This window comes from Rhinoraja longicauda, chromosome 1 (genome assembly GCF_053455715.1).
Source record: "Rhinoraja longicauda isolate Sanriku21f chromosome 1, sRhiLon1.1, whole genome shotgun sequence".
NCBI classification, from domain to species: Eukaryota; Metazoa; Chordata; class Chondrichthyes; order Rajiformes; family Arhynchobatidae; genus Rhinoraja; species Rhinoraja longicauda.
In genome coordinates this window covers 127,824,156-127,845,177 of record NC_135953.1, presented here as the reverse complement: position 1 = coordinate 127,845,177, position 21,022 = coordinate 127,824,156, and the positions used below count along the sequence as shown (strand labels likewise).

At 42.8% G+C, this 21,022-nt stretch overlaps 1 protein-coding gene across 3 annotated transcripts in view; it reads left to right on the top strand.

Moving 5' to 3' along the window:
* The window catches only part of LOC144597272 (5'-3' DNA helicase ZGRF1-like), a 69,132-nt gene that overhangs the window by 1,986 nt on the left and 46,124 nt on the right, over positions 1-21,022 (top strand). Inside the window, exons 2-11 of one of the 3 annotated variants that reach the window (XM_078406390.1) lie at positions 1,550-1,638; positions 1,783-1,863; positions 8,251-8,310; positions 9,873-10,058; positions 10,154-11,549; positions 12,698-12,787; positions 13,871-13,935; positions 19,316-19,408; positions 20,469-20,565; positions 20,673-20,767. In XM_078406390.1, the coding sequence (XP_078262516.1) occupies positions 1,618-1,638; positions 1,783-1,863; positions 8,251-8,310; positions 9,873-10,058; positions 10,154-11,549; positions 12,698-12,787; positions 13,871-13,935; positions 19,316-19,408; positions 20,469-20,565; positions 20,673-20,767 (2,184 nt within the window). In that variant the 5' untranslated portion in view covers positions 1,550-1,617. The remainder of the gene's footprint in view (positions 1-1,549; positions 1,639-1,782; positions 1,864-8,250; positions 8,311-9,872; positions 10,059-10,153; positions 11,550-12,697; positions 12,788-13,870; positions 13,936-19,315; positions 19,409-20,468; positions 20,566-20,672; positions 20,768-21,022) is intronic. The other 2 variants (XM_078406408.1, XM_078406400.1) reach the window with 2 other exon arrangements.

Genomic DNA, 21,022 nt, shown 5'->3' with positions numbered 1-21,022 from the left:
GTGAACTGGGGAGTTATGATGTCAGGGAAATCGTCCTAGATCCTGGCGTACCCGCCGGAGAAGGTCACCGAGCCGAGGTGGGGCGCAGTCAATTTGGCGTGGTGCAAGGTGATCGACTAGATTGTCTCAGAATTAACGAGACGTTGTCCTTTCACGTCGACCAGCAGGGAGTGCGCCCGGAGAAAGTCGGCACCCAGCAGTGGTTGTGAGACGTCGGCGATGGTAAAGGTCCACTTGAAGTGACAGGAGTGGGATCGTGTGGACCCCGTATGTTCTAATGTTGCTGCTGTTGGCGGCGGTCAGGGGAGGCCACTTCTTTCTGGAATGAGTGTCGGTGCCCGAGGGGGACAAAAAACTGACCTCCACTCCCGTGTCCACGAGAAAACGCTGCCCCGAATGACGATCCCAAGTATAGAGGAAGTGATGTTTTTGGCCGGTCGCCCTTTCCACTGCCGCCAGCCGGCCGAGGTGTTTCCCGGATGCCTGCAGGGTGGTCGGCATCGGCAGGCCTCGGAGCCCCATCTTTTATGATAGTAGCTCCATTTGTCTTGCTGGCGCCATTCGTGACCGACATCAATGCCGCTCCTTCCGTATGAACTGCCGAGGCACCGCCGCCACCCGACTGATGGTGGCTCCACCCTGCTGTTTGGCCTGCCACAGCGCGTCCGCATGGGGTCGGTGAAATCATCATCCGCGAGGAGCATGAAGGATGTCCACAGGCATCTGCTCAAGGAAGGCCTGTTCGAAAAGGAGACAGGTCTTGTGTCCATCCATCAGGACGAGCATTTTGTTCATGGGCACGGACGGTTTGCGGTCGCCTAGGCCATCCATGTGCAGGAGCTTTGGCGCCCTGTTGCGGCGGCTGAGACCGAAAGTGTCCTTGAGGAGTGTTCTGATCCCTTTGTACTTCTGGTGGCTGGCGAAGGTAATCGATCAGGCGCCCGGTGGTGTCCTGGTCCAGCGCACTGACCACCTAGTAGTACTTGGTGACGTTGGCAGTTATCTGGTGGATGTGGAATTGGGCTTTGGCTTGCTCAAACCATACTTGGGGCTGTGATGTCCAGAAGGTGGGCAGTTTGAGCGAAACTGCATTCTGCTGATCTGGGTTGTCTCGTCCAGGTATGATAAAATCCAAAAGAGGGTGTTTTGGATTGTCAGGGTCACCACTAGAGGTTCACGTGTTGCATAAATACTCAGTTTAATATTTAAACGATACAGCTCAACAATGAGGGCAAGGTGTGTGTTAACGCGTTGACGTTGAGGTGAAGACCTGCTCCGTCGTTCGCTGCACACCACCAGCAGACCACCCAGGTTGGCGTTGATTGGTCGGCCCAGATCACGCCAGGTCTACGCGAGTGTTCGAGCTCGATGAACGACGGTTCGAGACCAAAGTGGCTCGGCTCGCCACAATCTCTCAAAAAGCAAACTTGATCAACGCCAGCATTGCCTTAAATAATTAGCCCATAAAGTTAATCCCACTGCGATAAAATGTTACACATAACCTCTAACACCATTTAACAAAATAAATAATGTATGTTTTTCTACTTAGAGCTGGTACAGTTGAATTATGAATTAGACGTGCTGAAGTGACCTGGTGTTTGGAAAAGGGGAAAGAAAATGCCTGGCCGTGAATTTATTGTAAGTAAGCTAACTTTTACTTGATTTGTTCATTGATGTATTTGAATTCTTTTGCGGGAGTGCTATTTTTGTAAAAACATCTGTTTTTTTCTGAAGTGTAAAACGTCCATCGCTTGATCATTTAATCCTTGCTTTGTTTTTCAGGTGCTCTACACAAGCCAGAAAATACAAAAAGCAAAAAAATGGCATGATGGTGTTTTAAAGACAAGTTTTTCTGGAAATAAGGTTTGATTATCAAGTCGTGAGATACTTTATACTAAAATATTTTCTTTTAAAGTATGGTTTAACATTCACAGTAAGGAGGGTGTAGCTTTTCACCTTACATAAAGTAACACTCAGTAAAACAACTGTTGAGACTGTGCGTAGTTTAGCTTCATTACTAGACATATTGTTTAGATGCTGTCTGAATAAAACTGAAGTTCAATAGTTAATGATGACATTATTTGAGTTAGCAGGATATTTCAGAGAAATAAATAGGGTTTCCTTATGTGACTGCAAGTATAACTTTATTCTGAAAATGATCTTTTCCCGTCTTCATGCTAAATTACAAATTCACAGATACCCCTCGTGCTACATTCTTTCATTTGAAAAGTCATTCAGTGGTGCATTATGGTTCAATGGTGCTTTATTGTCACGTGCGAAGTGCAAACGTACAGTGAAATTATTTTCTTACAAACAGTCCGGTAGAGTATTACCATACCTACGCACATCCCCGTTTAGCAATTGCATGGAAATAGTCAACTGAGTCTGCATGCAAAAGATGTCACGTCTTGGTGCTATTTTCCAAGTCCAGTTCACGCTCCAGTTGTTATTGAGTGGTGTTCAATTTGGGCAAGCCCCAGGCTGGCGTTTGCCTCCTGCTGCTGCCTTCCTTGGTCGACCGGCGTCCTCTCCTCGCCCATTAACCATTGTGTCTCCGGGACGCCTCCAGCAACCAATCTTGAAGGTATGGTAGGCCAGACCCCAGTTTCCTTTCCTCTCCAGTGTCATTACTCCTCTCCCGTCGCATCTCGTCACCGGCTCCATTCTCCCAGGCTCTGGTCTCCAGGGGACGATCAGGGTAACTTGGTGAACTGCTCCTCCTGGCCGCAGTCCGTCCTATCTTGCCACCATTCCGCCAGCATGGCTCGCAGAGTGTGAAGTGTTGATGGGATTTTTCCTCATTTGCCCCATGTCCAAGCTGTGTTTGCATCTAATTCTAAAAGCATGTATTGCTGGGTAGGTATCAGGAGCATGCCTCGGTTTTCTCTTTCCTATCAGTTGTAGATTATAAGTTTCTTCTCAACTGAAATCAATCAACTCATCTTAAGCAGGGTGTAAATTAATACTTCACAAACTCTTAAAGCGTACAACATCTTTTAATGATAGCACAGCGTATTACACACATCTTCAAGCACTGGCTACGTTCCTCTACTGAACTGTACCCAGGAAGGGAAGGCGTTATGATTGATGTTAACTAGGCGGGGTTAATGGTACTGAGGTAACTATGTTATTGGTTGCATATAAACCATCTACATCCTTCCCCCTAGAAAATTAAACAGATTGTTGTCACAACAACAGAATTAATAACAGAATTAAGCAAAATCGCCATAGCGCACAGGTGGCTTACTAATCCGGCCCGAGCGCGTACGAATGTCTCCCCCTCCCCCCGAAAGAGCAGAAGAAACCGGAGGACACGAGGCAGCAGGGGAACCAGGGAAGGGAGGTGCGGTGGTAGAACCGGGAGAGTGGGAACCGGCAACAGGGGACCCGCGCAGAGGGGAACCGGGCGCGCGATATGGGGACCGAGGCATACAAGGAACGCTGGCCGGGACGGCAGCCGGCTGCTGGTATGAGAGCGGCGGGGCATAGGGTCCCGGGGGCTGCGGCTTTGGCTCATTAACCGCAAGCAGGTGTTGTCGGCTTCTTCGGTAGATGGTGCCCTCATGGTCCACCAGGTACGAACGAGGTGAGTCGGCCACCCCAACCACGGTGGCCAGACGGGAGTGACCGCCGGCGGTCTGCAACCGAACAACCTGTCCAGGCAAAAGAGGATCGAGTGGTCTGCACGACCGATCGTGGGAACGCCGCTGGCTGTCATGCTTCTCTTGAATACGCCTCTGCACGGAGGCAGGCTCCAGCACCCGAGGTTGCAGCTGGCGCTGGGCAATCGGGATAGTAGATCTGGTATTCCTTGACATCAGACGCTGAGCAGGTGACCCCATGGCCGGAACCCTGGAAACATTCCTGAGGTTTAGGAGATCCAAGTACAAATCAGTGTTGGAAAGTCTCGCCTGTTCCATCAGATGCTTGGCGCTGCGGACGGCCCGTTCTGCAAGTCCGTTGCTCTGTGGGTACTCAGGGCTGCTGGTGAAATGCACAAAATTCCACTTGTCCGCAAAACTTTTGAATTCTCGGCTGGTAAACTGCCTGCCGTTGTCAGTCTGCAGCCTGACAGGGGACCCAAAAGTGGAGAAGTGTTTCCGCAGCTTTCGGATCACCATCTCCGACGTGAGGGATGTCAGTAAATCCACCTCGAACCAGTTTGAGTATGAGTCGACCAGGACAAGGTAGTGGTTACCACGCCACTCGAAGATGTCAGCAGCCAACGAGGACCAGGCCAAGGCAGGGGCAGGCTGTTGCAGCAGGGGCTGTCGCTGCTGGTGTGGAGCAAGACTGTTGCACGTGGAGCAGGCAGAAACTCGGTCTCGGATATATTTGGCCATTCCGGGCCAGTAGAATTGGCACTGAGCGTGGGCGAGTGTTGCATCGACCCCAGGGTGTCCGCTATGGGCTGCGCAATAGTAAGAGTCAAACAGGGAGGACGGGACCACAACTTTATGTCCCTTGACGATGACGCCATTCTGGAGCACCAATTCGTCGCGGACCAGGAAGAAAGGCTGTGTTTCAGATGGCGCAGCGGAGCGCTTTGTTGGCCACCCTGCTTTAATCACAGTGGCAAGCCGCTGCAAAACTGGATCGGCAGCGGTGTGCTCGGCCAACACCTGTAGCTGCTTGGTGGGAATGAAATTAACGCCCAGTACAAGCAAGTCCTCTGTTTCGTAGGGGTGGCGATCACAGGAGGTCCGCGGGGCGCGCGATAGGGTGTCCGCAATGTGCATCTCGGTGCCCTTCTTGTAGATGATGTCGAATTCGAAACGCTGGAGCTGTAGCATCATACGCTGCAGCCTGGCGGGGGCAGCGTGAATTGGCTTGTTTAGGATGGTCACCAGTGGCTGGTGGTCGGTTTCGACCGTAAATCTGCTGCCGAACAGGAAATCTCTGAACTTGGAGCAGGCGAACACCACCGCGAGCAGCTCTTTCTCGATCTGAGCGTACCGCTGCTCGGTGTCCGTCATGGTGCGGGAGGCATAGGAGACAGGATGTAACGATCCATCGACAGACTGAAGGCAAGCCGCACCCAGACCGAACTTGGAAGCGTCACAGGTGACGGTGATGGGGCGACTTACATCGAAGTACCGCAACGTCGGGGTGTCAATCAATTTCGACTTGAGGCAGTCAAAGGCCTGCTGGTGATGTTGGAGCCAGGCCCAGGCAATATCCTTTTTTGTCAATTGCCGCAGGGGAGCACTCAGCTCACTGAGGTTTTGTATAAACTTCCCCAGGTAGTTCACCATGCCTAAGAATCGTTGTAGACCTGGCACGTCGGTGGGGGCTGCCATCTCGGAGATGGCAGCTGCCTTCAAGGGGTCGGGTTTTAGTCCGTTAGAGGTGAAGACGTGTCCCACATACGTGACTTCTGGGACGCGGAACCGGCATTTCTTGGGATTCAGCTTCAGATTGACCTTCCGCGCCCGATCCAGGATGCTGCGGAGGTTCAGGTCGTGCTCCGCAATGTCTTTCCCATAAACCAGGATATCATCCACGATGATGGCACATGGCAGGCCCGAGAATATCTGCTCCATAGTTCGCTGGAACACCTCGCTAGCGGAATTAATGCCGAATGGCATTCGCAGGAACTTGAATCTGCCAAACGGTGTGGCGAAGGTCGTTAGGTCAGAAGACTCTTTGTCCAACGGGATCTGCCAAAACGAGTTCTTAGCGTCTAGGACCGAAAAGATGGTGGCCTGCCCGACCTGAGCCGCCACGTCCTCAACAGACCGCATGGGGTGGTGTGGTCGCCTGATTGCAAGGTTCAAGTCCTTCGGATTGATACACACACGTATTTCATTCTTGTCTTTCTTTATCGTGGCAACCATAGTGGAGACCCAAGCGGTGGGATCGCTAACCGCTTCTAGCACCCCCTTTTCGACCATGTTATTCAGCATCGCCTCGACCCTGTCTTTCATGGCGTGAGACACCCTGTGAGCTGCGCGGGCTACAGGTTGTACGTTTGGGTCAACGGAAATACGATATGTGAGTGGTAACTTTCCCAGGTCATCGTTGAACAGGTCCTGGTATTCCACAACAGGGTTGAACGACAGTTGCACTTTGTGGACCGTGCGGTCGAAGGACACCAGGCCAAGATCTTGGCACGCACGGTTGCCCAGCAGGGTTACACAGTCAGAGTTCAAAACATAGAAAACGAGGTTTCTCGTTGCCTTTTGCAGCACACAAGTTAAAGCAGCCCTCCCCACAGGCCTTAGAATTTCTCCACCATAGGCATGCAACGTAGCGTTGTCAACAACCAGGGGCTCATTATTCCTTATCTTATTGAAAAGATTTATTGACAATACGTTGACCTTCGCACCTGTATCCAGCTTTGCAAGGAAGGACACACCATTGACAGTCAGAGCTACAGAGGGATCAGAGCGTTGGGCGGTTGTGTGTAGGAGGGTAAACACATTCGAATTCTCAGGAGGATTAATTGGATCTGCCTCGTAGGAGTCGACCAGGCTGGGCTGTAAATCGTAACAGCCATCAGATTGCCTCAGCATGTTTAGACTGGGTCTGGAAATCTGTGCCTGTCTCCCACGGGAACGGATCGAGCGACAGGCCGCAGAGAAGTGGTTTAACTTTTTACAAAAGTTACAAAATTTGCCATAAGCAGGGCAGGTAGACAGTCTATGGTGCATGTAGTTACAGTTTGGGCACCTTTTTTGGGGCACTTCACCAGGACCTGGGTTGGCACGCGGCAGAAAAGCATTGTTTACCATCCGAGGCTGGGGTCTCCTACACCCAGCCAGGTTGATAGACTTATTGGCCGAGTCTCGGTGGTCATCTGGCAATACAACGACCTCAGACAATCTGCAGGCATGCATAGCTTTTTCCAACGTTAGATCCGGATCCCTTAGAAGCTCACATCGTAGCTGCTGGTCACGCATGCCAGTTACTAAAATGTCTCTAGTGAGCTGCTCCGTCATGTCACCAAAACGGCACCGCTGGGCGAGATAACGCAAATCAGCAATAAAACATTCAACAGGTTCATCCGGCAACTGTTTTCTTGTAAAGAACCGTGCCCTCTGCAGAATGCGGTTCGAGGGCAGGTCACAAATCTCCCTGAACTTACGTAGCAGGCAAGCGGGGTCACTGGCAGATTCTGCAGGGGTAATCTCCACGTCGTCGTCGCCCAGGACCGCTGGAGCATAGGTGAAAGTTCTGGCTCTCTTCATGGCATCAGGTCCGACAAGGTTGAGTAGGAGGGAGGCTTTAAGGGAGTCAGGATCAGCGCGATGTGCGACGTTGACAAAGTGGGTGAAATCAAACTCAAACGTGTCCCAGCGCTCAGAAATGTCAGCATCAAAGACAAGCTGCGCGGGCTTTCTGCAAGAGGACGCCATGGTCAGAGAGATTAAGCACAAAAAGGCACAAATCAAAAAAAAGAAATAAAACCCGACAGACAGGAGACGCAAGTGTCTTCCACTTCCGACACCATGTAAATTGATACTTCACAAACTCTTAAAGCGTACAACATCTTTTAATGATAGCACAGCGTATTACACACATCTTCAAGCACTGGCTACGTTCCTCTACTGAACTGTACCCAGGAAGGGAAGGCGTTATGATTGATGTTAACTAGGCGGGGTTAATGGTACTGAGGTAACTATGTTATTGGTTGCATATAAACCATCTACACAGGGAATCAACAAATTTGAGACAGCATTGAAAAATATGTCAGTAATTTTCTGTCATCAAAGAAATATGACCGAAAAAAACATGTGCAATTCTCAATATTTGGAATTTAATTTTGAATCAATATCTTTTTGTGATTAACAGTTTTAAATATTGTTTTCCTACTATTGTTGAAATAAAAATAGACTTATCGGCATCTGGCACCGAGACAGTACATTAATGTTGTAAGAGCAATGTCTTTATTAGCATTTGGCCTTTTTCAAAACATATCCATTGCAGGATTATAGATTTACTGTGCCTTCAAGACCTACCTTTTTAATTGAAATTTCAAAACAATGCAGATCTAATACAATTGCGTATGGTGCACCACTGGCAGTAAATTCATTGTTTTCATGTTTTACTTCTATTTGGATTGTTCAACCAAAGTATTGTTTCATAACATATTCATTTTTGTAAAAATGAACGTTTGGAGAACAAAGTCAGGCTTTTTGCTGTAGAAATAGATTGCTGGAAATGTGTTTGGCAGTGTTTGTGAAGAGAGGAATAAACAATGATTTCCAGTTGATGACCTATCATCAGGCCGTTTTACTTTCCTTTCAGGCAACTTTATATGACGATAAAGGACTTTGTCTGGATCACATCTATGTCAGATTTGGAGAGGTGAGATTTTTATTTAATGCTTTTTCATCTCTGATTGTTTCATTTGTGGAAATGCTGCCCATGCAGTAATGAGCAATGTGCTGATTTACTGTATTTATAGTTGAATGAACAGTTATCCATCACTAAAGCAACGTTTGCATCTAGAAGGATCTTTAAAAGTTCTGAAAGAATAGTTAAAAAAGAAAATGTGAATGTAAAATTCAAAATTTGAACTATTTAACAAATCCAAAATAAACTGCTTTTCTTAGAAATTGGTCAGAATCTGGACATTGTGACCACCGGGAATAACTGAGATAAATAGTTTGGATCTAGTAAAGAGCAAGTTAGGTAAGCACATGGAGGAGAAATGAGTAGGTCAATATGTTGATTGGGTTAAATGAAGTATTAGGAGGCTTTAGTAGCACATAAGCAGCCAGAGAGATCAATTTCCCAAATTGTTTTTGTGTTGTAAATGCTTTATAATATATATTCTACTTCCTCACCACGCTCTTTAAAATCTAATGTTGGGTGCGCAGAACTTTCCCCATCTAAATACCGCAAAGCTGATGTTTTCAGAGCCTTTCCAAAAATCCATTCTGCAGTCTTTGATTTCATCGTCATCACTCCAAAACTGTAGCCTTGGAGTCATTGCAATTGAGTGGCTATTTTGACATTCGTAACACTATGCCCTACATCTCGAAGGGCCGAATGGCCTACTCGTGCACCTATTGTCTTATCAGTTCATCTAGTGCAGAAATGTCAGACTTATTATTATTACTTCTGAGACTGATTATTGTAAACATTTCTGGGAAACCTCATGTGAGCTCCACTCTCTAAACTTAACCTCATTTACGATTGTTCCTTTTGAAGACTGTTTACTGTCTCTTCCCTCATTATGGCCATAATTTTTTTCTGGTTCCACAACCATTGAGTATCTGTGCTCCTCTAGTTCTGGCCTTTTTATGATTTTTAAATTTAATTGTTCCACTATAGTAGCCATAGCTCCAGCTACTTGATTCCTGAGTTCTGGACCTTTCTCTAGTAATATTCTGCTTCTCGCCCATCCTTTTACCAAATCTCTGATCAAGAGTTGTGAAATATTGTTTGGTGGTCCAGTTCATGGAATATTTAGGAAAGTTAAAAATGTTTCAAAGTGCATAAGGAACATCAAAAAATTAAAGGTGGTAGTAGGCCATTTGGCCTCTTAAGACTGCTCCTCCTCCAATATCATCACGGACGATCACCTATCTCAACAAAATATTCCTGTTCACATCTCTTGTCCCTTGATGTATTTTCCATTTTGAAATGTATCTATCTCCTCATATGAATTTATCTATCTACTATGTTCAGCAATTGACCTTTATGTGCTTATATGGTAACCCTCTGAGTGAAGAAATTTCTAATCTCAGTCCTCAATGTCTTACCCTTGTATTCTGAGAGGGTTTGTTCTAGTCGCCTCTGCCAGAGGATGTATCCTTGTGGCATCCTGTCTTTCTAGCACTTTGAGAATTTAATCTTTCAATTAGATCTCCTCTCATTCTTCTTCCAAATAATTTCAATATTGTTTTCTGCTGCTTTGGTAGGTAAAATCAGGCAAGGAATTTGAAAGTGATCGATATTTAATTACAGTGGAAGAAGAAAAAACGTTCCAAGAGAAGGCCACTAATTCTATTAGTGAAGAAGCAGCCACAAAACCTGTTACAACTAATGTAAATCTCTCAAATCCAGCTCGACGTTACTTGCCTGTGGGTCTGAAACGGAAGTACACTGTATGTAAAGTATTTGATGTACCGTTTTGCATTTGGATGTTCACCGTTAATGTCTTGAGTATCTATTTTAATTCCATTTCATGTAAATATTACAGGGCTTCCAAGGACCTCGGGAGATGTCAAAGAAGCTGACAACAGAGCAGAATGATGCATCATTCACAATGGCTAAATCCCAGAATCCAAGCTCGTCATTCCCACAGCTTAATGCTACATCACTCCTTTTTTCTACTTTGTGCGCAAAGAAAGCCTCAAGTTGCTCTGCTTTTCCGCAAGAGGAATCTTCAGAAACAACTAACAGAGATTCAACAAGCTCTCAATTACCCTCTACAGTTTCACTGAGTCAATACTGTGCATTGAGGGACAGTGATGAAATGAATATGGTTTATTCTGTAGATGGTTTTGCTGCAATGGCTTCCAATCCAGAGGGCTGTTCCCATAGTAATAGAGTGCATGAGAATAAGAGGAGCAAAGATCAAATATTAGCACTACTTGACCGAAAAACAGAGTCACGCTGCAATATGTCAGAAAATCATCCACAGGAGCCATCGGTTGGTTCTGACATTGCTTGTGCAACAGATATACCTAGCCATCATGCTGGTTACTTTCCTGGGAAGATGTCAGATCCTAGATTGGCACTACATTGTGATATGGAATTGCCAGCGAACTGTGATGTAAGTGGAAATTTATCTGAAGGTTTAGGTATAGGAAGTTCTTTGAATATTCAAGAAATCCAACAGAAATGTGAAAAGAAAGAAGAACCAATTAGTCCAAATACAAAAGAGCAGACTGAGGAGAATTATACAAATACCGGAGAAACATTGGACAATAATGTTTGTCAGGCAAAAGAATGTTATATCAAATTGGATAATCCATCCGAGTTGCTTTCTGCTACACACAGTGACCATTCTGAGAAACCAATTGCACAAGTAGAATTGAGCACCCTGAGCACTAATAATTTTGATGATATAAACTTCGATCTTCTAGGTGAATTTATCTCAGAGGAAAATGGAGCTAATTTGTATGAAAATGAAATGTTACCACAAAGATCATTGAACACGTGTAGTGCCCCTGCAAAACCCATTCCAGCATTTCCCATGCCTAAATATATGGAAGTCCATCAAACCGACCATGTAGAATTGAAAGCTTGGTTGCCTGTTGCTGAAGAGGAGGATTTGGATCCAATTTTGCAAGGAAATAATCAAACTGAAATTATATCCAGAAATCACCCGAACACTGCATCTTTATCGGAAAAACATTCCCCAGGTCCTCGGAAGTATCCTATACATGAACCAAAAGAGCTAAGATTTAAAGCTGATGACTACTCTCTCATTCATGCTCCAAAAGACACAATTTCGCTGTTAAAATCTTTATCGGAACATAGCAATGCAATCGAAAGTTTAGAAAAGCTTAATGTACAGAAACCCTTTGAAGACTGTGCGATGAATGGGGGTCTGGAACAAGCATTTAATAGGTCAGAAGAAATTACAGGAGGTAAGAAGGTGAACCCGTGACATTAATAAAAATAACAAATTCAAGCAAGAGGATCCATTGGGCCCTCATGCCTGCTCTGTCATTCAATGAGATTGGGGCTATTCTTTTATCCTGATACTTTTTTCCTGTAATAATCCTATATTTCTCTATTCTTTTCATGGATAAATACTTTCAAAGATAAATACTTTATCATTCTACTTTTTTTTCACCACAGTGATAACCTTCTGTTTTTCCATGTTTTATTCAATCTACCATGTTCCTTACCATTGACTTAATCTGTCTGTATCTCCCCAACACCTCTTCAGGGAGTTCTGCTTTAAGGTATGTTTCCATAAAGTGAATTGGATATAGAGAGAAGAAAAACTATTTCACCCAGAGAGTTGTAAATCTGTGGAATTCTCTGCCACAGAAGGCAGTGGAGGCCAATTCACTAGATGTTTTCAAGAGTTAGATTTAGCTCTTAGGGCTAAAATAATTAAGGGATATGGGGAAAAAGCAGGAACGGGGTACTGATTTTAGATGATCAGCCATGATCGTATTGAATGGCGATGCTGGCTCGGAGGGCCGAATGGCCTACTCCTACACCAATGTTTCTAGCACGATTGGTGCATTAGGCCAAATTGCATATAGCTCGAATTCAATTAGGATTTGGAGAACCACAAAAATTACTTTGGAAATTAATAAACGGAGAATAAACCTGTTTCCATTTAACTTCTCTGCAATAATCAGACACCCTTATCTAGAGAACAGACCTGCTACTTTAACCGCGGGTAGTAATCAAAATTGACAACCAAACACATTTATTGACATTTGGGCACTAATGCTGTATTAAACAATGTTAAATACAGCCATTATTATTTTTAACTTGCAGCAACAAGAATAAACTTACAGCTACTAAGAAGATTATTATTTTCAAAAATCCTCTGGGGGAGAAAGTAACTGTTATTACGAGTCTGAAACTCTCGAGCATCTAACCTCCTCTTCCCAAATGACACAATTGTTTATATAACGTGATTTTCTATAACACTAGGTTTCTTGGGAATCCAACTATCACATTATAACAGAACTGCCTGTACATCCTTCCTATAGCCACAATAGCGTGTCATCAAAAGTATCCATGAACTCTGATTTTTTTTAAACGTGTGTAGGAATCATTTCCAAGAATGAGGATTTGAAACATTGTTGTATTTTAAGCCAGAATCCCAACTACAGCCCTACAGATTGTAACAAAGACAGAGGTGAGAAATTGTAAAACAATGTTAATCTGGCAACAGAAATTACATAGTGCCTGCAGCTATATATTTTTTTATGATGTAAGATATAGATAAATATTAATGCAAACAATGTTATTACCATGGTTTTAAGATACAGAACCACGATTATGCAGAGTTCTGGAAAAGTCTGTAAAAGAAACCAATTTATGTTACTTGTTCAGAACTCCAGAAGCCAGAAAAACTTGATACAGTAAACCCTCGTTTTTACGGACCTCTTCATAACGGATTTTGGTTATAGCGGATTGACCTATCGATCTTCACTCCAAGGCTGGGCTGCCAATGCCACTCCGGCCCGTGCCGCCTCCACCATCTCTCCGGCCGCTCCCGCCTCCACTGTTGCTGCCACCACCATCTCTCCGGCCGCTCCCGCCTCCACCGTTGCCGCTACCACCACCTCTGCAGTCGTCGCCGCCGGCCCTTATCTGAACTTTGGCTGCCAATAACTGTGCGGAACCTCTCTCCCGCGGAAGAAGGGTCCTGACCCAACACGTCATCTATCCACATTCTCCAGAGATGCTACCTGACCCACTGAGTTACTCCAGCACTTTGTGTGCTTTTGTGTATTAACCAGCAATTGCAGCTGTTTGTGCTTTTTATTCAAGGATAATCCCTTATTCGGTTACAGCCGGCATTCAGACCCCCCCCCATGGTCCATTATAACGAAGGTTTAATGCATTTACAAATGCCTGAATACAATGGAATATGATTAATATTTAATATTGGGTTGTGTTTCAACATAACGCTATTACAAGCTAAAAAAAGCTTGTGTAAATTATAATTTTGCATTGATTTTATTTTCAAAAACAAATGAAACTACGTTGTAGCTGTGAAAGTTTTATGATCAACATCAGTTTCATGTGTAACTAGGTATATTGCAGTACTGTAAAATGCATTTACAATGTGCAATGCAAAGTAGTATTATTAAACTCTATCCCTATAATGAAGAAGCTAAATACTATTATCACTTGTGTATTTTTTCAATGACATGTACATTGAACATGAAAAACATACTTAATTATCTACCAGTGAAATTTGTTTGTTTCTTAGTTTCAACGGAACGTTCTTTATATTCTCCAAGGAATTCGTCCACAGAGTTCAGCTGCTTGGCTGAGGTACAGTAGATGTCCATAGTTTGTGTTTCATATTGAGATGTCATATTTTCTTTATTGAGAATTCTGTGCCACAGTGAAACCGTGCATTCCTTCTTGTCTCATGTGTAACTAGGTATATTGCAGTACTGTAAAATGCATTTACAATGTGCAATGCAAAGTAGTATTATTAAACTCTATCCCTATAATGAAGAAGCTAAATACAATAGAGTATCATGTAAATAATATTTTAAAATGTATTATTAAAAACCTGCAAATGCTATGAATGTGCGATATCACTGCAACATGATGTGAAAAAATAATACTTATGGCGCAGAATGAGTTTTGTGTCCTGGCCGTGGTGTTCTGGTATTATTTCATTTTTAATTATTTTATATGCGAGATGGGGAATATGTATCTATCTATATCTATCTATTACTAAAACTCTCTGTCCGTGTGTATGTGTGCACCATAAATTTTGTGCTTCCTGTTTTGTGGAGTGGGTCAGTGGGGGGAGGAGGGGAGATAAGGGGGATTGGGTGGGGGGGATTGAGGATGCTAAACCAAAACAGGAGAGGCTTTGGGTCCAGGGCTCCCTCAGTCACACCCTCTCCCCTGGAAAAGTAAGAAAACAACCATGTTTAAAGTTGCAGAAAAGTGAAGGGATAAAGAATTGTTATATCTAGGTGCTCTGTTTCAAGTGCTCTGTTTCACTGCACCTGGTCGGTGCTTGTCCTGAGTTTATCCTTTTTCAAATTAAATTTAATATTTTGAACATATTTCAAGTCACAAAATAAAGTGGAAATTACCCTTTTTAAGAAGCTATTTTGAATTAAGAGTTGTAGACTATAGAAATATAGTGTTTTTTTGATCCCCTGACGCTTCAACGAAAATGTAATATGCTGTTAAGGTGTGGAAAACAGAAAGGTTGCAAATTCATTTGGAACAATGGAAGCACAGTTTTTAAGTAACTTTACTTGCACTCAAAGGCATGGACTGTTGATGCAGTCAAGAGTTTGAATCCCACCACAGCTTCTCTGGAATTTAAATTCTAATAATTCAATCCAAAATAACAATATGGTATCAATAATGTTGATTGTGAAGTTATTAGATTGTCACTTGAAAACACATTTGATTTTTTAAACATATCATTCAATGAAGGAAGTATGTCATCCTCGCATTACTTAGTCTCAATATGGACTCACCAATGTGATTTATTCTTTAAAATGGCCTTGCAAGGTAATTTTGAATGGACTAATGCTGGCTTCCTAAGAGATCAACAACCTGTTAAAAAAAATTTTTTAAAAAGATTAGGGCATCCTTTCATGTGAATGTGTTATTTGTGGCAGGTTAAGCCATTTTGGTCTCGAACCGTCATTTGGCGCGCTCGGACTCTCGCGTGGACCGGGCGTGATCTGAGCTGACCAATCACGCGATCAGGGGGGCGGGCCGTTGGGGAGTGTGAGAACAAAGGAATTGCGGTTAGAGATTAATTCAGCGGTGCGCACGAGCGACAGCACGGTAGTAGTTAAATATTAATTTGATTGTGCGCGTGAGTGACGGAGCTGTATCGGTTAATTATTAAACGGAGAGTTTACCCAACACGTGGACCTCTACACATTGAACTTTAACATCAAGGAGCTTGCCGTGTCAGGTTGAGACCGATGCCGGGAAGCTCCAAAAGCCGCACAAAGTTCGACTAGCCCCGACCCGGGGTAGGCCACCCGGTGCGGGGAGTTGAGATTCCCCCGCCATGCAGCAGCTTGATCGCCCCGACGAGGAAGGCCCGCCGCCGGCTACAGTAGTAAGATCGTTCTGTCAATGGAAGGTTAGAGGCCCCCAACCGCTGGAGGACAAAGAAGGGAGAGATTGAACTTTTTTTCGCCTTCCATCATAGTGAGGAATGCGGAGGAGTCACTGTGGTGGATGTTCATGTTAAAATGTATTTTGTGTGTTCTGTTGCTTTTTATTGGTATGACTGTATGGCAAATGAAATTCCTCATATGTTGCAAAACATACTTGGCTAATAAAGTATGATTATGATTATGATTTGTAACTCGGGATTCTTGACTTTCTTATAGTTTTAGCATTGCTATTTAGCTTGTGTTCATGCAATTATTTGCTGATCAGGATAGCCAGTTATTTGAAATTGTTGAATTTGATATCAAGTCCTGGTGGCTGCAACATGTAAAGACTGAAGATGATTATGCTTATGCCGGGATTTAAATTGCTAAGTGTACGGGTTTAGGCGAGTCGAGGAGCCCGCGGCTGATGGAGCCTGTGTCGGCGGAGCCCATGGCTGGGGCCAGGGTCGGCACCACAGAGGCATCCAGAGAGGATCCGGTGGCGACAGTGGAGAGGTTGGTACAGCGGTCGATGAGGGTGCCGATCGACGGACGAGGACGGATCACGTGGAGTGAGGATGCTGCTGCAGAGGGAAGGAACAATGGAGGACCCTCATGGAGGGGACCACTGTGTGGGAGGGAGAAGAACAATGAAGGACCTGGCTTGGGGGGGGGGTCCGCCGTGAGGGAGGGGGAAGAACAATGGACAATGGAGGACCGGCGTGGGGGAGGAGGGGAGGACAAAGGGGGGCTGGCGCAAATACTCCGTAACTTTATCAGCATCCTTTATAGACAATAGGTGCAGGAGTAGGCCATTCAGCCCTTCGAGCCAGCACCGCCATTCAATGCGATCATGGCTGATCACTCTCAATCAGTACCCCGTTCCTGCCTTCTCCCCATACCCCCTCATTCCGCTATCCTTAAGAGCTCTATCCAGTTCTCTCTTGAAAGCATCCAACGAACTGGCCTCCACTGCCTTCTGAGGCAGAGAATTCCACACCTTCACCACTCTCTGACTGAAAAAGTTCTTCCTCATCTCCGTTCTAAATGGAGACTATTTGCCTACCTTGGGTATGCAAGCAGAGAATTTCACTGTGACTTGTCACATGTGACAATAAAGCATTCATTCTTTCTCTTGGTATATTTTGCATTTCTCACCATCTCAATTTGCAATTTAAAAATAACTTGTATTCCTATTTGTCCAGTCCAGTCCAATTGGCATTTTCAGTTTTTTTAATTTTGCGCTCCTGACTGGTGCCTTGTATATATGGAAAGGCTTTAAGTGTCAGGAGGTGAGTTACATGCCTCAAGGTACCCAGTCCTTGACCTGCTATTGTAGCCACTATATTTATGTAGCTGGTTCATCTTGAGTTTCTGGTCCGATGTTGATGGCAGAGGACTTTCACAATGGTAATGCCATTGAATCTCATATTTTGCTACGATGTAGAAGGAAGTCATTCGATCCATTGTCCATGCCGGTTCTCAAATTTAACCTCAAAAGTCAAGTTGTTTAATTGTTATGCACCGATTAAATGTTACTTGCAGCTTTACAGGTACATTTAATGCAATAACATAACAAATAAATATATAATAGCCAATAACATAAATTATCAATATTAGAAATAAATTAGCAATATATTAGTAGACCATAATAGTGCAACCTAAGCAAAGTACATGGTAGATCATTGCTGAAGCAGGATTGTGTTCAGGGTTGTGTATCAAACAATTCTGTCAATCCCATTCCTCCTCTTATTTAGGTTTAGGTTTATTATTATTATCCTATGTACCAAGGTACAGTAAAAATCTTTGCATGCATTCCATTATTTCCCTGTAATCTGTTCTCACCAATGTGTACTTCAGCTCCATTGATTTTCCTGCTGCCCACATACAACAGTGGCCAATTAACCTATCAATGAGTATATTTTTGGAACTTGGGCAGAAAGCTGAGCATCCGGGAGCTATGACATCCTGGAACTCCATGCTCTGTTTTTTTGTGCTGCTACGTTGTCAAGGGTAATTGGTTAGACTCTTGGTGGAGATGGTTATTATCTTGCACAACTTCATTGATGATTTGTTCACTCAAATTCTATCTTGTTGCCAAAGGCAGTTGCTCTCACCTCTCCTCACAAATTCAGTTCTTTGGACCATGTTTAGACCAAGGCTGTGAAGAGCTCTGAAGCTGACTGGTTGTGCCATAAACCAAATTGTGTTTGGAATCTGAAGAAAGGTCCCAATCCGAAGCGTCATCTAGCCATGTTCTCCATTGATGCTGCCTGACCCGCTGAGTTACTCCAGCACTGTCTTTTGTTGTAAACCAACAAACAAGTTCCTTGTTTCTACATAAACAATGTTTTTGGAATCATACAGCACAGAAAGATATATTTCACTCCATGTGCATAAGCTGTTCATTAAGCTTATACCTAGACATAATATATATTCTATTTTCCACAGCTATGACAATTTTCCTTTAAAAGCAGTCTTTTCCAGGTTATTAATAAATCTTTATTCATTAATGCACTGCATTCCATTGAAATAGTTGTTTAATCTGGAATGCACCAACCCTAACATTTTCAACAATCTTGAGTAGTGAACCAGTGCATGCAGATATTTCAATGCCCGATCTGTTGATAAAAGCTGCAAAAATATATCCTTTTATAGAGCAAAACATCTGTGACATATATTTCTGGATTTCTTTATTTAATTTATCATGTTGAGATGCCAGAAAGCTGTCTACTTGTAGCCATAGTGCTGACAATAATGAAATATTTGTTTATATTTTGGGGTATTTAAAACAAAGTTCAATGAACGATATGTTCTTTTGTATGCAATGATCACACTTTGAAAACTTACTTTCAACATTTTCTAACAGCAATCAGTGGTGCTATGTTGTAGAAAAATATATTTCCATCCATTTTCTCAAATGTTGACTTTTTTTCCTATCCTTAATTATAGATTTATATTGAGTAAAGGCATCAAATTTATCCATTAAAGTTTGAATTAGCCCAATTTGCTGTGCACATTTACAAGGAACCAGGGAATGGGATACTTGTTAGTTGTCAGGGACCTGAAATGGGCGACTGAAAGGGAAATAATGTGGGAATTTGCATGAATGCAATGAACCAAAAGTATCTGTATCACCTCATTACTTTGAAATAAATATTTTCTCTCTAAGATATCTAAATCAATTTACGTTTTCTTCCTCTGCCAATAATATTTTTTTCTGCCCATTTCACATGTTGAGTATATATTGACCTAGTACATTATTTCATCCAATAATACAGTAACTAAACTTCAAATACACGATTGGCATTTTGTGACAACTGCCTTCTAAATAGATCTGTCTTCTTGCTTAAATTGTGATATACAGCATTCATAATAAATAAATGTGCATGCTCTTTTATCATTTTGCTATTTTAATAATAAGCATTCGGCAAACTTAAAGTCCACATACATTATGCTATTAGCAGTTTTATATTAACCAAGATAATGTGTAGTACAAGGCTACTGCCTGTTAAATTCTCAAAATGGTTTTATGAAATCTTTGAACCTTTGAATCTTAGGATGCAAAATATGCTGGAGTATTTGAAGAACATGTCAATAACAACCGGGTTGAAAGAATAACAATATCCGACGTACCACTCAGAACATTACAGGTATATAATATATATTTATTTATTGCATTAGTACCTTCATGCTAAAATATTAAAGACTGAAAGCTTAATTTGATAATCAATAATGATCTCATTTACATTGTGTAGCAATTTTATCTAGTATTGCTCCTTAAAATAGCAATATTATATCTTCTCATCTGAAGACCATCTTTTCACTTTTAATGTCCACTGATATCTTCTCATCTGAATAACCATCTTTTCCTTGGCACTGAGGTTCATTGTAACCAAGTTGTGACCATATGATTAAACAAGACTTCATAACAAGCCTACCCTTTTTAATATCTTGGTAGTTGCTCAAAGACTATCTTGTTTAGAGCTTAGAGAGACGCAGCATGGAATTTTTCCTTCCGCCCACTGAGTCCACACTGACCATTGATGCCTGTTCACACTAGTTCTATGTTATCCCACTTTCTCATCCATTCCCTACACTGGGCAATTTACAGCAGCCAATTAACCTACAAATTCACACGTCCTCGTGGGAGAAAACTGGTGCAGCCGGAGGAAACCCAAGTGATCACATGGAGGACGTGCAAACTCCATATAGACAGCATTAGAGGTTAGGATTGAACTCGGGTCTCTGGCGCTGTGAGGCGGCACTTCTACCAGCAGCGTCACTGCGGCCCTTATCAGGAAGAATTTATAGAATTATTTGCTTTTCAAGTTTGGGGTCGGTCATTGTATGAATTCTATAAGTTTGCCAGTTAAGTGAAAGTACTATTGAAATAAATTTTACGCTGCAGTGTTTAATAAACTTCTGAAAAGAGCATGACACATTTCCACAGGCAGCTGAATTTAAAGGGTACCAGGTGAAGGGCTCAGCCACCAGTGATACAATAATCAGGGCTCCTCAAGATGAAATAGGATTTGAAAAAGACTTTGATGCTTTGCATCACATTCCAAGGCGCTTGATAACAGAAGCCAGTTTCGTATCAAATGCTGCTTTGTTTCAGGTAGAATTAATCCAAGAGCCATTCATTTTTTAACTATAAATTTTTCTGTTAGTGTATAACTTTTATATTTTTAAGTCCATAATTTTGAAAAGATTACAGATTTACCATTTGATGCACCAAGTCTCCACGATGAAAGCAATTTTAATGTTGCTAGAGAGGGCATACGCACCTGGTACGAAAACGATCAAGGTATTTTGATTTTCATATTCATCTCTGTAATGACCAACTATATCCAATAACTATTAAAATCTTCCTGCTTTTTCGTTCACCTAATACTGTCTGTTTTCTTCTCCTAGTACCAGTGGAGCCTTTATCATCAGACATTCCTGATCAGTTCATTTCCTCTGGTTCATATTCTGATTTTGAATTGACACCGTGGAACATGCACAAGGTTAGAATTAATCTGAAATATATTATTGTGAATCTAAAAGAGATAATTATTTGAAACTGAAACTTCTAAACAAAAATGGAACAATTCTTGTTTTTCACAAAATAAAGAATCCACTGACAAAATCATATTCCAAATTCCATGTTACGAATTATTGTAATTTTATTTGAGCCTTTATATTGCAAGGTTAATGAGCATTAGCTCTATTTTCTCTAAAGGAAGTATATTGTCTACAGTTTAGTATTAACTTAAGTGAAC